The sequence below is a fragment of the Catharus ustulatus genome, chromosome 2 (assembly GCF_009819885.2).
Source record: "Catharus ustulatus isolate bCatUst1 chromosome 2, bCatUst1.pri.v2, whole genome shotgun sequence".
NCBI lineage: Eukaryota > Metazoa > Chordata > Aves > Passeriformes > Turdidae > Catharus > Catharus ustulatus.
Genome location: NC_046222.1, coordinates 29,506,150 through 29,523,885, shown reverse-complemented (window position 1 = coordinate 29,523,885; position 17,736 = coordinate 29,506,150). Strand labels below are relative to the sequence as shown.

The 17,736-nt window shown below is 49.3% G+C and overlaps 1 protein-coding gene across 1 annotated transcript; it reads left to right on the top strand.

The window, feature by feature from the left end:
• Positions 1-5,816: 5,816 nt before the first annotated feature.
• On the top strand, positions 5,817-17,162 carry LOC117011602 (acrosin binding protein). Its single transcript, XM_033087020.1, has 9 exons — positions 5,817-5,883; positions 6,644-6,856; positions 9,449-9,543; positions 9,937-10,256; positions 15,630-15,762; positions 15,943-16,122; positions 16,229-16,396; positions 16,476-16,562; positions 17,034-17,162. The coding sequence occupies exons 1-9, from the start codon at positions 5,835-5,837 to the stop codon at positions 17,160-17,162; spliced, it is 1,374 nt and encodes a 457-aa protein (XP_032942911.1). The 5' UTR covers positions 5,817-5,834.
• The last annotated feature ends 574 nt before the right edge of the window (positions 17,163-17,736 follow it).

Sequence of the window (17,736 nt, the reverse complement as noted above, 5' to 3'; positions counted from 1 at the left end):
ATGGTGAAGTCCTCCTGTGAAAGCCACCTGGAGGCATCTGTGGGTTGATCTCTGTCAGACTCTGGACTGCTTGGAAAAACCTACAAGGCTGGAAAAGAGCCAGCTGTGTTCTGGTCCTTAATGATGTCAAGAAGGCTGCCACAACAGTCCAGATGTGAAATACTGGAACACCGGGGAAGTAAATTGCTTCTCTCTAAAACAAGCAAGAAATCCAGGTCAACAAAATAAAATTAGTTTGACAGGAAGGAGCAAAAAAAATCTGACAAAAATTACTTGATTTTTTTTTTAAGATCCTTGTTAATAGTTACCTGGATCACTGTAGTGGTAATGGGATCTGAGAAGTTTACTTCTCCTAGAATTGAAGTGCTTAAAGCAGGGATATACTCAGTTAAAGTAATCATGAACTCCCTTACAGAACTGGCTAGCTTGCAGATTTCCTGGAACAGCTGTCAGTGCAACATAAACACTTTCTAAAATGGTGCTGGAGAAATTGTCCTTTTAGAGTGATTGGAAATATCCTAGTGGATGAGTGAAGACAAGTCTCAGGAGTCTCCGGTTTTAGGAGGTTGGAATCATAGAGCATGACAAGAGGGAACAATTTTGCAGCCTTGTTAAGCCCATTTATTAATAATAATTGGTCATGCACACAAAGGACCAGTTTATCTTGCCCAGTTTGATTGCATCATTCCTGGTATTTGGGCAAATGTGCTGACGAGGATGTTCAGCAAAGTATTCCCCTTTCCAATGAACAGACATACTCCCCGGGCTCCCATCCCTCAGGCTCTGCCACCACCATGCCCAGTGCATGATGTGCATGGACACCATCCCAGCCATGACTGTCACCTTCCACCAGTGGAACCACCTTCCTCTCCTGATTTTGAATAAACTCATCCCACAGCTCAGCAACACGCAGCCTTTATTTAAGCACTCTTAAGAGCTGAGTGGTGGACATTCTCTCACTGTCATATATATTCAATTCAAATGTTGCCTAAATCAGCCCAGAGGTCTCACGTTGCCAGTGGAAGACATTCCCAAGAGACAGCTTGCTCACACAGACTGAAAATAAGCCCATCTCCTCTCAGACCTGGCTGGTTTGATAACTTTCTGAGATGTTCTGCTTTTTATAATCAACCACAGCTCTGTTTTCTCCCTGCCAGTGGGAAGACATTGAGAGCTTGAGTGGCAACATCTGCTCTAAAGATCTGGCAGTAGGCAAGGGAGAGTGCAGCACTGAAAGACTTAAAGACTAATAGAAGGAAATGAAATGTCCTACCTTTCTTTCCAAAGACAACTGAAGGAAGTTTCTTCAACTCTCCTTCCTATCAGTTACAGTATCAGAAGAAATACAGTTGTTTTTATCCAATAAAATGAATTTCATTTATAAAAATAGTCAAACATCTTGATTAATTTATGCTAATTTATGTTTATTTTTCTGAATAAAATAAACTAAGAGTGTTAGTTTTAAAAAATCACATTTGTGCCCAAGGCTTAAGGACAGGCAAAGCTGTGACAAACACTAATCTTCTACATCTTGGTGTGAAAGAAATGTTCAGCAAAATGCCCACTTTGGTCTCTTTTTGCAGGTGTGCAATTTAATTTCAGTGTGCTGGGCTGCTGTCATTGAAAAAACAACTCATTCAAAACTGAAACCCCATCTGGGAGTAGGAAAGGAATTATTTTTTACACATTGACAACAAGCAAGAAAAAGAAGTGTGAGACCCTGAGATTTCCTCATTCCAAAAGCCTGAATGATGCAGTCATTGGAAGAACCCAATTACTCACCACAGAAAGACTGAAGCAGGAGTAAGCCTCTCTGCAGCTTTGTAGTCCAAACCTCTGCTCACATTAGGGATAAAATCGTGGTTGGATCAGGTTGTTCTTGCGTGAAACAAACCTGCCTAAAAAGACTACAGCAGTTTGTTCAAGCAGGCTTTTATGTAGCCACTCCATTTTAGTTAGTATTAATAATTCAAGAAACCATTTTTAAATGCTGTTTTTGCAATCAATTAAATATTCCATTTTCTAAATGTCAAGTAAAAAATGCTTCATTCACTATTTCCTAACAAAATAAAATGTAAATTAAGTATTTGAATTAATGCACATTACAACTGTGCAGTGCTTATACAAATGTGAATAGATTAACATATCTACCAGGTTAAAAAGAGTGCCAATTTTAACGTGAAGTCTATATTTATCAGCATATTTGCACAGCTCTCAGCCAATGACAGTAAACCCACTGAAATAAAGTACAAATGCATAATGAAGAGGATTTAACCTGTGAATAAAGCCAGCGATTCAGAGAATTTTGGTTCAAATCGGAACACTCACAGGTGCTTTTTTCTGTGGATACCCTGCTCTGGCACCTACAGCCCTTCCCATGGGGTGAAGCACTGGGCTCTTGGAGCAGTGTTTGGAAGAGTTAGTGCTGAACTGGAAGGGGATCTTTGCTTGTCTGCTGTGTGATGGCTCTGAGGCTTCTTGGCAGGGCTGTCCCCTCTGCTGAGAGGCTCCTCTGGACTGTTGAACTCCTCGTGTGAACAGAGTGTCTCCCTTCTCTACCCTCTCCTTCAATTGTGAGTTTTAATAAATATAGGTATCACACCTTCCTTTGCACTGGAAGGAAGGCACAACCTGGCATGACTCAGGGGCTCTATTGACCCCTTCCTGAGACCACCCCACCACCTACACAAGCAGAACTGCTCATGGCCTCCTCCCTAAGCAGTCTGCTGTTTGTTTTCTAGTAACACACATACAGGTGGGTTTGGAAACATTTTTCTATCATCTCTGCTTACATTGCAAATTATTTAAGATACTTGTCTTCTGGGGATGCTGTTTGACAAGCCACAGAGTCTGCAATTCACACCTAATCTTTGTGGACTCCATCTTAATGGGGCTTTGAGCTGACCAGACATCTTCTCCCTGCCCCAAAACCCCCAGTTTAGTTCACTGTGCTGACACAGGGTCTGTGAGCCACAGTTTCCTGGAGTTTCCAAGAGGTTTTCAGTGATTGCTGCTACTGGTAGTGTTTGTGGTGGAACATGCAGCACAGACACTGCTGAGAAAAAGCTGAAGTATTCGAGACAACAAGAAGGAAGAGGAGCTTATTGGCTGGACGGTAGTCCCTCACAAACCAGACAGGCTCTTACAAAGCTCAGGGTTGACATGCAATTGGATAGTAACTTGGAAAACATCACTCCAGCAAGTTCTTGTCCTGCTGTTACACCTCTCTGCTGCTGGTTCAGGCACTCTGTAGGTCTGGGGGCTACATCTGTGTCCCTCAGCCTGCTGGGTCTCAGCTGGCACAGCAACTCTGGCTGCAGGAAACTCTGTTGTGTGGCAGCCCTGAGAACAAGGGTGCAAATCTGCATCACTGCAAAAATTACACGGCTTGTAATGCATCACTAGAGGTACAGCCTTAAAGGTGCCAAGTGAAGCCTCAGAAATCAGAAAATACCGGAATTAACATCACCCCTGTGCTCTGCATTGCTGAAGCTGTAATTGATGCAGCAGTAGGGAGTAGACGTCCCCCAGCCTTCAGCATTGATGCATCGTATACAAGTTACTGTTCCTCCCCTCCTCTTCCCTCCCCCAGAGATGACTTTTGTTTTGCAGAGACTTGAAATGCAGGGGCCTTGCAGCCACCTGGCACACACCTCAACAAATAGCACAGCAGTGCCTCCTGCTCTCAGCCTCCCAACCCTGCTGGGTGCATGCCAGAGACCCACTGGCTTCCAAAGAGTTCACTTGTGGACCATGAGCTTTCTGAAGGATTCTGACAACGTGGACCAAGTCCAGGATGTGCCACAGGGCATGAGAAGTGCTGAGTAGCCAACATGTCCCCACATCCGTAACTACCTTTCCAAATAAACAGTAGCTGCCACAGGCACTGCCACCAGAGCACCAGCCACGGGGGACTCCTTTGACAGACCCCCCTTCTTTTGCATTAGTTCTTGTTTCCTGTTCTCATTTGCCATAAATCTCTTGCTGGCACAGGAAGACACAGGCAGCATAGCCAGCACCTGCCAGGTATCAGTAACACTATGTGGCATTGCCCTGGGAGGCTGTGGGTGCCCCACCCCTGGCAGTGTGCCAGGCCAGCTTGGATGGGGGCCTGAGCAACCTGGTCCAGTGGGAGGTGTCCCTGTCCATGGCACAGGGGTTGGAACTGGATGATCTTTAAGGTCCCTTCCAACCCCAACTATTCTATGATTCTGTGACATGCCACATCAGTGTGCTTTCCTTAGTCTCACATTTCCACCAGCCAGGGAGGTCGGCACTGAACTTCTCTGAGAAGCTGCTCAATCAGGGTGACAGAGTTCAGCCTACGCTCTTGTGTTGCAGAGAAGTGGAGGTGATTAACAGAACAAGGGAGCTGAAGGCCCTGCAATTGACTCAAATCAGCTAATAAGCAATATGTCTCAAGATAAGTAACGGTAGACTAGGAACTGCCAAAAATATGCAAGCTCCAGCAGTGTTTGCCTGTTTTAATACAGTAGCAAGAACTAGCTGGAAAAATTCTCCTGATCATTGTTCTTCTAAAGAGCTGCAAAAACATTCAAAGTTCAGTGCTGTTTTTAAGCGGTCAGGCTTCAAGCTTCTCAAAAATGCTATTTTCCAACAAGACAGAGCAAACTTCAGCTCGTCTCCTGCCAGGCCCCGCAGAACTACGTGCTGTTTCCAGACCCCTTTTTAACAGGCTGAGTGGCTGGAGCGATTTGAGCTTTTCGCCTTGATAGCGCTAATGGCCACAGGGCACTGGCAGGCGATGTGTGAGCCTCGCATCCGCAGTGCGCTCTGCGGCTGTTCCAGACGGCAGAGCCACTGGGATCTCCCAGGATTTGCGGCAGACGCGGCTCCTGCAGCACAATCCTGCTGCGCAGTCGAAAACTTTGCCCACTTTGCCCGCAGCTCCTCCTTTGTCGCTCCGCAGGGCCAGGAGTGCCAGGCGGGGGCTGCTGTGCCAGCCGGACTTCTGCTGACGCCTGCACTTGCCGGGGGCTGCTGTGCCAAGTGTTTTCCTGCCAGCTGCTCACCCGTGCTGGCTGCGGCCGTGTCTCCCCTTCCCTCTCGCACCAGAAGGTGCCCAGCTGCGGGAGGCTCCGTGCGGGCCGCAGCACTGAGAAACGGGCGTGGCTGCGGGGCTCCCTCAAAGCCAGCCCTTGGGCTCGGGTACTTCTGCGCCGGCGGTCCCTAAAACCCTTTTGCCGGCAGGAGTCTTCCTCCTTTTTCCTGGGAAGGCTTTACTGTGCAGAGAGAGGTGCTCAGGGCGCCTGTGCCAGAAGCAGAGGAACAGCAGCTGGTTCTCCCTTCACTCCCCAGGAGTTCAGAAAGTTATGTGCCTGCCTGGGAGAGATCAAGCCAGCTTCCCAACCACATCCTGAAGGAAGCTGGCGCTGGGACACTCCTGGGAAGGCATGGAGTGCTTCTCAAACCCCTGCAGATGGAACAAACGTTGCCTCCTTTCCCCGCATAAAATAATTTGGGGTTTAAGGTGCCCCACAGGTACCACTTTTGGGGTACACTCAGCCTCAGGTTAGCCTGGCCAGGCCTCAAATGCTGTTGTGGGTCGTTCCCAGCCACCACCGTGTCCCCAAACAGAGGGAGAAGCTCCCAGCTCGGCTCCCGCTCCTCCTCGTCCCCATGAGCCTGGCGTGTCCCCTCCCTGTGAGCGCTCCGGCCCCTCCCAGCTGCACCGTGACACCACTGCACCGATCGCGGTGCCGCGGCCAGGGAATGGTTCCACCGTTGCCAAGGGCAGAACCCGAGCGCTCAGACTTCCTGCATCTGCCCTGCTCCGTGTGTGAGTGACTCCCACCTGGCCACCGAGCAGCTCCATGATGCTGAAGCGTGTGGCGGACACATCGTGGCTCCTCTGGCTACTGAGTAAGTGCCTGCTCTTGCAGGGCCACCTCAGAGCCTGAGGCTGGAGCCCCTGTTCTGCTGCTGCCACACCCCTGTCTCTCACAGGACCACCCCACCTGGCCACAGGCCATCAGCTCTGTTCGCCCCTGGGGCCGCTGGAGGCTCTTGCAGGGGACTTAGGGCGGGAGACAGAAGAAGGTGTGGAGGCGGCAGGAGAGGGGGCCCAGCTGGAGGCAAAGAGGAGAGGGAGGAGATGGAGGGATCTCCCCATGGACAGGGATGTGCCCATAGCATGGTGCAGGGGGCAAGGGAGCCACGACCATAGTGGGTTCCTCTGGAGGCTGGGGGGAAAAATTTAAAAAGCACATCAATACATCCTCCCAAAAAAAAATCTGAACACAAAAACACCCCACCAAAAAACCTCCCCCCACAAAAACACACATACACGCCTAAAAAGTAAACAACAAAACCAAAATTAAAACACTTCCCCCCCAATCCAAACCAAGCTCACAATAAAATCTGACTTTAAAAGTTTGGTTTTATCCTTCCTTCATATTCCTTTCCCCCTTTTCCCCAGAGGTCCTGGTTACCCCAGCACCCTGTAGGAAAGGGTGATGGAGGGAGACTTCAGGTCAGCATCTGAAGTGTTTGTCCCAGCACTCTGCTCTGTGCCAGCAGACTGGAGCAGGCCAACCTGCCAGCTGCTCCACCATTTCCAGCCGTTTGTCCCTGTCGAGCGCAGCCCAGCCCAGCCCATCCCATCCCACGTGTTTGTCCCTAGGTGTGCTGACCTTGCCGACGGCCGCTGTCGCTCCGCCGGTGCCCCCCATCCCGGGCAGCCCGCTGTCGGACTGGGAGTACCAGGAGTTCTTTGCGAAGCTTCACCCGCCCTGGCAGGCGAACATGTTCTGCCTACTGCGCCAGGCATATGGCTGCCTCAGCCCCACCATCCTGCACCTGGACCAGGAGGAGAACCACGGAGAAATCCCCGAAGGTAAGGGCGTCACCCATCCCCAGGCTCAGAAGAGCATGTGGAGCCAGCTGGAGCAGTGTGGCTGTTTCTCTGCCCCAAAATGCCACAACACTGTGGGAATAGGAAGGGTTGGTTTGGGCTCCACAGCCCAAAGAGCAGCTTGGAGCAGACACTGGCAGAGCTAGAGCACACCGGCTTTTATGGCCTCTGAGCATCCCTTTCAGTGCTGCACCACTCCCATGAGAAAAGAAACCTTTTCCCAAAGACCAGCCCTAACCTCTTAAGCAGGAATTGGCATGGTTTTTCTCCCCTCCATATGTTGTCTGGCACCACCAAAAAGGGTTTGTCCTCTTGCAGGTTTCCTTCAAGCCCTTATGGGCTGCTAATCCTCCTCTTCACCCAGCTGAGCAAGCACAGCTGTCCCAGCCTCTCTTTACAGGTCATGGGGCTGAAAGCCACAGCCACTTCAGTGGCCCTTCCTTTCTCCACGTGTCTATTGGTGGGGTGGCAGGAGGAAAAACTGGCCACAGTTTTCTCAATCTCAGTGTAGCTCCTTGTCTCTTACCAGCTCCTTCCAACTTCATTTGAGGGTTAATGCAGAATCTTGGCTCATGGGCTCTCGTAGGTCTTTAAGAAAACTTGAGATGATAAGCTGCCTTTTTAAGTGTTTAACATTTCAGGAGCCAAGAAACATCCCAGTTCAGAAAGCACCATAGCAACAGCACCCTTCAGATCTCTGCAGTCATATTTTCCCTGCACCCCTGCATCAGAGAATTTAAGTGGTATAATTATATCTGTGCAGCTGAAAAACTTGAGACTACTTTTGTTGTATTTTCCTTCAGAGGAAAAAAAATAGGAGCAATTTTCTCATAAAAAATATGTCTTTATATTTAGATATGAACGTCAATGAGCTGAATGATCAGCCAACTGTGCTTATTTGGACTGCTGCTTGAGGGCAACTATTTCTTGCTAGTTTCTGCAGCTGTGTTGGAGGAACGAGTCCCACCCCACATCAGCAGACCCAGGGACGGATCCTGTGCTCCTCACTCACTTTTGGGCACCTGCAATCCACTATGTCATGGGACTTTGCGCACCCAGGGACTGTCCCTAGTTCCTGTCCTCTTGGTGTCCAATTCCCCAGGACTGCTCTTTGTCATGTCCAGCCACGCTCCCACTGCTGCTGCCTTCAGAGACTCAGCTGTCAAGAACAGAAGCAGCTGGAAATGCCAGGAGATGGGACTGTTTTGCAGGCTGCTCTCTTTACCTTTTCTCCCATCCCTCAGCCTAACACAGCTACCCAGCAGAATTTATTCCCCTTTGTGTTACCTTTTTTCCCAGTTTGGGGGCTATTTTGGCACATTTCAGCCAGGCTGAGAGGTGGAACAGATGTGTCGGAGTGTGTGCCCTCTCATGTTTAGCCTCTGCTGTCCTCACAGAGCTATGACAGTGCTGTCTCCACCCAGATACCCATGAGCATTAATTGTGTCCATTCAGGTGCAGTGCTGAGGAAGGCAGTCACCTTGTGCTTCAAACAAAGGACAGTGTGAGGATCTGGAGTGTTTCCTGCAATACCATGTGATTTAAACAAGGAATGGGGAGGGGTTCAGGAGTTTTCCCTACAAATTGAGCGTTTTTCTGGGCTGAGATCCTGGCGTATATCTGAAATTCTACTTTTGATGGTGCAGCTGTTTGCTCAGCACAAGAAGTGAATACAGGGTAAAGGATGGTGCCTGAACAATATCAGGATAGCAGTGCAATTTCACTGCTAATGGCCTCCCTCTCAGGCAGCACTTCCCCTGCCCTCACAGGGCTGGCTATGTGCCAGCCAGACCATGCACTCCTAGAGCAGAGGGAGCACAAGATCACCTAGTTCCTCAGGGTTTTCTGCTCTCCTGCATGCCCTTAGATTTCCTGCAATTGCTGCAAGAGCTGCAGCTCTGGAGTCAGTGTGTTGGCAGTGCTGGTCAAGACTGCAGTGTGTCTGTGTACAGGCACAGGCTTTGCCAGCAGCATCCTGGCCCTAAGGGTCTTCCTCCATCCATTGCAAGGCTGGAATCAATGTCAAATTACATTGCCCTGAAGAATTTGTCTCCTCTAGAGCCATCTGCCTAGAGAAGTTGTGGCAACCCCATCCCTAGAAGACCAGGCTGGATGGGTCTTTGAACAACCTGGTCAAGTGGGAGGAGTGCCTGCCCATGGCAGGGGACTTGCAACTTGATGATCTATAAGACCCCTTCCAAATCAAACCATTCTCTGGTGCTCCCAGGCTGAGTATGGTCATTGTTTTGACTTATTATATCAATACTTGCCTTTTTTCTCTTTCTTAATGTAGCAACAACTAATAACAGAAGTATCAGATCCTGGAAACAGGACGTTTGTGTCTCTGTCACAGGGAAGATAACTGTGTGAAAAAGAGCAGAAGGACAAAGTGAAATACTCAGGGGGCTGGAGGGAAAAGGGATGTGGTGCCTGGAATCAGGAGTTCTAACAGCCCAAGGTTGTGATCATCACCTGAGGGCTTGGACTTTCCTTGCATCCATGAGCTTCCCCCTGAGAGGGTCCCCACCTCTTGGTGCACCCAGGCCTGCCACCATCCCACATCTCTGTCTCTAGGGCCAGTCTGCAGTGAATTTCCAGAGGTGGTGCAGTTCCAGACCTTCTGCCAGTTCGCCCAGTATCGCTGCCTCAAACAGCAGTTCTTCATCAAGGTAAGGAGTGGGATGTGGCATGGGTGGGGGGAGTATCTCTTGGGAAATGGAAGGGTGAGGAGGGAGGGAAGATAACAGAGTGAGAGTCACATTTCTCCCTCTCTCCTGCATGCAGCGAGTCCCATGTTTTGGTTGGTCTCTAACAAGCCCTTTCCCGATGGAGCCATCCAGTACTGTCAACTCCTCAGCCGAGGGCAGAGGCTCCCCTGTCACACAAGGTACGGCTGCACCAAGCTGTGCTAGGCACCCCTGCTCATCTGCTGGTCTCCTGTAGCTGCTCTCCACCCCTGCAGCTTTCTGTCTGGCCTCCAAAAGCCACCCTTGGGCTCTCCATCCCTCTGTCTCACCACTCAGAAGCAGGCTTTTCTGTCACCTGCTGATGTCCTGCCGCAGGACAATGCAGAAGACCTTCTCAAGTTCTCTCGTGCACTGTTAGGTCAGAAACCATCACCCACGAAGCAGCCCACAGCCACGCCAAAGGTGCCCACACCCTGGCAGAAGAGCAGGACTATGCACCCACCAACTCCCTGGACTTCCACCTCACCTTCCAGCGTGGAATCCCCTGATGAACAAAGCCTGAGGAACAGCATCTGGCACCTGATCCATTCGGCCCTTTCCTTGGATGCCTCCTTGGACACCAAGGACTCCTCTTGGAACTTCACCAGCTCGGGCCCAGGACGCATATCAGAGCAGGAAAGTCCCCCTCGAGGCAGGTGAGGGGAAGTCTGCTCTTTTTGGGTACCACACACCACCTGTGTCCTCATGCACACCAGACAGCAGCCCCAGGGTATCCATGTCCCTGCTCAGAGCAGGTGGTGAGTGTGGGCAAGTGTTCTGGAGCAAGCTGTCCCGTCCAGAGCAGGAATGTACCTAGGGAGCTCCCAGGAACCCCTCGCTCCAGCACAAAGAGAGCAGGCTGAAGGTGATCCAGCACTGTTAGTGCCTGAAAATGGCACTGCCCTTGCATCCTGAGCAAAGTGAGTTTAGTCTGGGCCTGAGCTGCAGGCAAGGCTTTGTCCCATGCCTGTGTTTCCCCACACTGTGACCATCTGCACTGTGCAATCACCTCTGCCCTCATCCTCCTCCAGACACATGTCCCAGGAGTCTGGGTGATGTCCAGAAATAGTGTCCTTGCAAACACAGGCCCTTGGGATGTGTCTCGCTGTGCTCCTTGCCTCTTGATGTGCAAGGCAGATGTTTCTCACAGAAGCCTGCCCTGAGGAACACTCCTGGGAATGCATGGTCCTCACCCGAGGGGAGCAACAGCAGCTCTGGGCTAGGAAAGCTGGGAGCACAAAGCTGTGCAGGACTGCTACTTCTCCTCAAGCATGTGCACCTCTCTGCACTCTGGATGTGTGCACAGCTCTTCCTAGGGTGTTTCTGGTTCCCCATTTTGGTTTTGGAGGCAGCATCACAGCAGTTCAGCACAAAGCCCTGCACCAGGCCAGCTTGCTGCAACCCTTTCACACACCCTCCTCAGTCCCTCTGGCCTACGGATGCGTTAGGAGCTTACGGAGCATGTTGAGCTCTTCTCAGCTGGTCTGCCAGGATCTGTTTGCCTCTGTTCTCAGGTAGCTGGGACTAGTAACAGAGAAAAGACCTGCAAAAGGATATTATGATTTCACTCAAATTTACTTTGTGAACCTCTGTAAACTGTTTTCTTGTCTCTGGTAGTTGTTTTTACCAGGACTTGAGGGTGCTGATATCAATCAGCGACCTCTCAACAGTTCACATAGCCAGCAGAGAAAGACCGGAGGCCTTACTTGATGCGTTCCACAAGAATTTTTATTTCATGCGAAGGGTGGTCGAGCAGGGATCCCCAGAGACAAAGGGGAGACAGTCATATTTATAGGTTCAAGGGGGATTCAAACTACAACCAATAGAAAGTTATACAAAGGACAGCATCCAATGTAAGTCAAAAGTTCTAAAGGTGAACTGACCAATTACACAAACTAATTTCTAACCAATTATCTTCCAAAGTGTGGCCAAATTCTTAAGGAATTCAGCTCAGCCTTGGTATCTAGGAGACCTTATCTATTATAGTAAATTCCAGGGGCAGATGGTTTTGGGGGAATTGTATCATCCACAGTCCACTAGTACCTTGTGGCTGAGGACCATTTGCTTTGACTGACATGCAAATATTATTTTGCTTACCAAGAAGTTAAAAAAAGAAAAGGTGTCTAGATGCCATTTTCATGGAGAAGTCATTTTAGTTTTGCTCTCTTGCTGGCCAGTGATGTTCCTGTAAGTGCACAGATTTTGCGCCTGATAGCACATCTGCGGTTTCTCTTTAACACGCTGCCTACCGCTGCCACAGTGCAGCCAGAGGTTCCACTTCTGCTTTATGTAAAGATGAATTGCATCATGTTGTTAAAGCCATAACTGTCTTCTTGCAAGCCTCTAACATATGTCATCCTCTTTCCTAATATTGTAGGAGGCTTTCACTGCCTGGAAAAAGTTTTTCTGGTGTATGTGCTTTCCGGCAAAATTGTGTTTCATTGAGAATTTCGTTCTCCCTGCCTCTGAAACTGAGCCTTGCTGTGATTGAGTTGTATTGGGATTACTGGGGGACTGCTGTGATTGCAGATGACACTCGCTATTCTGCTGCAGAGTTTCTCAAAGACACTAATACTGACTGTGTGTCTGTAACCAGCAGCCGAGCTCCATCAATCATGCTAAGCAAATCTTAAACCCCACTGAATATAAAGAGACAAGATAGACCGCGCCTGTCGGCTTTGCCGCTCGCCACATCCCGCCTCCTCTCAGAGGTACTTCAAAGCATGACCTAAAAAAGGGGCAAAATGCCTGGCATTTCCATTCCAGCATGAGGAGCAGTGCTGGGTGGGATTGGTGGTTGTGCACCAGTGCCATTCAGCATAGAGTTTAACACAAGGTGGGCAGGGCTGTGATGAGTGTAGATCCCAGAGCTGTGTGTCCTCCCTAGGGTCTTATGTCCAGCAGGACATCCATCCTTCTTATTCATCCCTTGTGGCTTGTGACAGCTGCTCTGGTAGCTATTCCAGCTTTCATAGTGTCTGATGAGGCCAGCTGTGATCTTTAGAGGGAGACAGGGCAAGGGTAGTACTACAAGAAGAATCTGCAGCACTTTTCTGTGGTCTTTCTGGTAGCAGTGAATCATTGGGCGGGAGGAAGAAACGACAATTACTGCACCTATTTTCTGCTTTTAGTCCTTATTGTGCTTTCTGCCTTATTTCCCAGTATTTCCGCTCCTCAGAGTTACCTCTAAACCATGCAAAAAAAGTCTTGCAATAAGCTAAAGAGAGCTCTGTAGCTCTTAGCTTACAAAGCTCATGCAACTCTCCATTTTCTGCAGCAACTTTCAGTGTCCCTTTAAAACAGCTCCATGTTCCAGCTCTGTGCGCGCTACCCAGTGATGGGATTCAGCATTTGGGTACATGGAAGAACATCAGCCTCCCTTCCCTGCTTTTCTGTTTGCACAAAGAATTGCATTTGCCCTTTTTCCCAGAGCTTGCCACTCTTGTGTCATTTGTCAGCTACAACCCCTACACCCCTTTCAGCCTCACGGCTGTCCCGGATACAAATCTGATTCTGTTGGTATTCACACATGGATGCTCACCTGTGGTTCATGTGAGCCCAGTTTCCCCAGCAAGGGTTCTTTGAGCCCTCTCAGAATCCCAGAATTGTTAGGGTCATTCTGTGCAATCCCCTGCCAAGGAAGGGTCACATAAGAGCAGGTGACACAGGAACCTGTCCAGGTGGGTTTTGATTGTCTTGAGAGGGAGACTCCATGACCTCCCTGGACAGACTGTTCCAGTGCTCTGCCATCCTCAATGTAAATAAGTTCTTCCTGATGTTGAGGTAGGACTTTTTGTGTTTTAGTTTATGCCCACTGCTCCTCATCCTGTGGCCAGGCACCACTGAAATGAGTCTGGTGCATAACCAGCCCTGGCATGCAGTCAATGATGGTTTTTTCTCTTTCTGAAGCTGTTAAGAGTGGCTTTTTCATAACTAGTTTTAGCTTCCTGCAGCAACTCCCCTAAATCAGAAGTTTCCAAGTGCTGGAAAGCTGCTGTTTGCTCCTTATCTTCTTTTCTGCGTGCCTCAGGTGCTCACTGCACCTCAGCCAGCCAGTACCAGGAAGGTTCAGCAGCTGAAAGCTAATGGCCCAAATCCTTGTCATTACATGGCAGGAGAGGCAGATGCTGCTCACCAGCACTCTTCAGAGATAGCGCTGAAGCAGGCTCTGTGTGTCCTTCCACATCCTGAGATGCTGAACTATGATAAACTGTTACCTGAAGTTTTCTCTTTTGCCTTAGATCAATTACTGAACTTGGCCCACAGATTCTTCTTAATCCTGGGGGGTTTTTTTCACATTCCCTTTGGATCTTTGCCTCACAGTACCTGTTAGGCTTTTTCCAGGGCAGTGGTTAGGACAATAACATGCAGAGGTGTTAAGCTGAGGAGGGATTTGCATTAGGAAATCACTTTAGATAGACCCATTCCTTTCCCTGAAGCGTGGTGAAGCTCTGTGCATCCACAAACAGCTCAGCAGCATGTCAACGAGTGGAGAGAACCAGCAGCAGTGCTGTTATACTCACCCAGAGGTAGTAAATCAGCTCATAAATTTGCAACTGTGAGGCCAGAAAACCTCACAGCAGAGATGGAGAGCAGAGATAGAGGAGGAAAAGGATGTGAGAGAGAGCACAGCAGAATTTCTTGGTAAACTCAGGCAGGTGGCACAACTCAGGTCTCTGAGGCTCATCTCTTTTAACATTCAGGTCTAGGAATTGCCCTGACCCTGCACCCTGATCTTCCCATTCAGCACAGGACATGAAGTCATGTCTGGTGAGCCTTGAAGAAAACAACTGTGCTATGTGGTTGAGCCACAGACTCCTCCTCTAACAGAAGTTTGGAATATCTTTTTGAAGTCTCCGAACTGTGGAGGAAGCACCTATCAGCTGTTTTCATGCTGAATACCCTTAGCGTCAGGAAGATGCAGTTTGCTTCTGGTTTTAATTGAAATTGCCCCAAATTCCAGTCACCAAAAGTCATTACTCATCCACCTGCTGACAAGGAGTGCTTTCCAGCTGAAGCCCTCTTTGGTAAAAGGGCTGACTGACTGAGTGGGTACCCACTGGTATTTTTGCTCAGCTGAGTGATGCTTTCTTAGCTTCTACCTCTAGGTGAAAGTTTTCCAGGCCTTATGAATTCTCATCTTTATCACCTTCCTTCAAGTTTTCCACCTCTTCTTTTTTTTTTATTTTTAATTTTTAGTGCTAATCTGAAGGTCTCCAAGAAGTTTCAGCTATTCTCAGGAAAGCTTGTCCATACATGTTAACTCATGCATGGATTTTAAGAGCATTTTAACATAAGCAGTTGCTGCTCTTCTTTACTCTCTGTCAGATCAAAGTTTGTTTATTTATCACTGGATTTGTTTCCAGACACAAGAGGCAAATATATAATGAGCATGTTTACCTCTTCTGCATCATTGATGATGATTGAAACCAACCATCCCTGTCTGCTAACAGTTCCATACCATGTTTACAAATTCCACTGTTCATAAGAGATACCAAATAATTCTTATTGCTCTCATCCCATTGTCCTTAAATTTTCTACTTTTAGCTACCCATGTCAGTTTGGATGAACAGTAAATTCACAGTTAACAAGTTTTTCCCTGTTTCTGTGAAATACTTGGGAAGAAGGCTTAATATGTGACATCCTCCAGACACAAATGGGGCTGCCTGACGTTCAACACTCAGCAAACATCTAACAAACATCTCCTCACTGTGCATTCAGATGGATGAAATCAGGCAGTAGCTGCTGCAGGGGCCCCAGGAAGTTCTTCAAGCTGTGCTCCTCATCCAGTCCCTCTCACATGCCCCCAAAAGCAGCAAACCCCCTGTAGCCTCTTTGTCACACAGGCATGTACAGACCCTGCAGGGAGCCCCATTCCTCTGTGCAGTTTAGCCAAGAGTCCAAAGTTTCTGTGGGAAGGGATTTTTTGCTTTGTTTTGGGGTTGTTTTCAGTTTCTAACTAAAGATGCATCTCTTCAGTTTGTTGTGACAAGGAATGAGATTACTTCCTCCTTTCCTTTCCCTGTCAGCCTTCTAGCCCTGCAGAACGATGAGGCAGTGCTGGTCCTGTGCTACTCAGTGCTGGAGGGAAATTGCCTCTCATCGATGCTCACCATGGCCTGGAAGGAGATGGAAAAAAGAGTCTTTGGGTTCGGAGACTCGGTAAAGACACCAATGTCTACCTCTGGCCCCCACTGTATGCAGGCCACCTCCTGAGAGAAGCTGACCTGGGTGACCAGGGAGGCAGGTGCCAAGTCAGGAATATGACAACTCCTCAACCTCCTCTTTTGGGAGGTTCTCAGTCTCCTTTTCCGCCCTGACTCTCTGCCGGATCCACTGCAGGTGTGTGACAACCTTGGGCGGCACCATGTGGACCTGTGCCCCGACTGTGCTTTCTGCTCGCTGAAGAGGGAGCAGTGCCAGAACATTGAGACCCTGAACCGTGTTCACTGCAACTTGGGCAGCTTCTCCACCTACATGAACCCTCAGATCTTAGCCCAGCATGGCAAAATAGAGGACAAGGTACCGAATGAGCTGTGTGTCCTGCTGCTCTCTCCGGAGGAGCCTGGACTGGGAGCTGGGGAAGGGGAGGAAGAAGCATAGCTCACTTTATCCCATCCCTTTGCAGTCCAGGTCCTCACAGACCCTGGAGCACTACAACATGGACTTTGTGAGAGGGATGAGGATGGAGTACTGGTGCAGCCGAATGGCCATCTATGGCTGTAGGGACCCTGCTGTGAGCTTCTGGCTGAAGGCAGAGTATGGTGCCTTCCAAGATGAGGATGACTCGGGAAAGGTGGGTGACCATCAGTGAATGTTCCCATCCCTCCTTCTCCTCTCCCTTCTCTGACCTTTATTCATTCCCTTGTCACCAGATCTGTGACTCGAGTGGTGTTCAGCATCCCACCTATTGCATGTTCAAGAGCTACCAGTGCCTCCTGAAGAGCATCTACAACCAGAGGGTGAGAAGCAGCTATGCTGCCTTTTGCACAGCCTGCTCTTCCATGGCCTTTTCCACAGCCTGCCCCAAATCCCTTCTGGACTCACCGGCCCACTGCTTTTCCTTCTAGGAGGACAGAATTGGGTGTTTGGGGGAGGTGGGGAGACAAATAGTGGCCCCAGCACAATTAGGGTATCATTGGTGGGTAGGACTTGCACAGACAATGTGAGGGATGATATCCCTGGATACCCCTGAAGGGCAGGATCTCTCCCATCTGCTGGAGCTTCCTAGGCAGTAACAAAACCCCAAATCACCTGAGCAGGACAGAGAACCAGTCTGTATCCTAGCAAACACACAGTTCAGCTGGTCCTCCCCTCTTCCTCCTGGTGCCCCCATCATCCCAGCCTCCAGATGCCATTCATCATGGAGGTCTCTTTCCTTAGGGAAGGATGGGCAGTGGTAGCACTCCTATGAACCCAGGCTCTCCTTGCAGGTGACTCGTGTGCAATGCAAGCCTAACAAGGCCTACCGGGTGCTGAGTGCGAAGGAGGGAGACAAGGAGGTGCAGCTGTGGCAAGAGAAGTTCCAGAGCCTCTCTAGGCAGCAATCAAAAAATGATTAAAGTTCATAAAGACCTTTAAGACAGTCAAGGCCTTTGACCAAATACCACCATGGTGTCTAAACCATATCACAAAGTGCCACGTCTATTTGTTTTTTGAACACTTCCAAGGGTGGTGATTCCATCACTTCCCTGGGGAGCCTGTTCCAATGCCTGACCATCCTTTCAGTGTAAAAGTTTTTTCGTGATATCTGCTTGAACCTCCCCTGGCACAGCTTGGAGCCATTTTCTCTTGTCCTGTGGCTGGTTGCCTGGGAGAAGAGACCAATTTCCACCTGGCTGCAGCCTCCTTTCAGGGAGTTGTAGAGGGTAATCAGGGCTCCTCTGAGCTTCCTTTTCTCCAGGCTAAACAGCCCCAGCTCCTTTAGACACTCCAGACCCTCCATAGGCTTTGTTGCCCTTATCTGGATGAGCTCCAGCCCCTCCATGACTTGTAGTGTAGTGGACACATCACTCAAGGCTCACCAGTGTAGAATACAAGAGGATAATCCCTGCCCTGGTCCTGCTGGCCACACTATTACTGATCCAGGCCAGGATGCCTTTGGCCTTCTCAGCCACCTGAGCACAGCTGGCTCAT

Excerpts from the sequence above, each read along its gene's own strand:
- LOC117011602 (XM_033087020.1), top strand. The coding sequence starts at position 5,835 with ATGATGCTGAAGCGTGTGGCGGACACATCGTGGCTCCTCTGGCTACTG. Across the intron at positions 16,397-16,475 it reads ATGAGGATGACTCGGGAAAG|ATCTGTGACTCGAGTGGTGT; the intron begins GTGGGTGACCAT and ends CCTTGTCACCAG. Across the intron at positions 16,563-17,033 it reads AGAGCATCTACAACCAGAGG|GTGACTCGTGTGCAATGCAA; the intron begins GTGAGAAGCAGC and ends CTCTCCTTGCAG.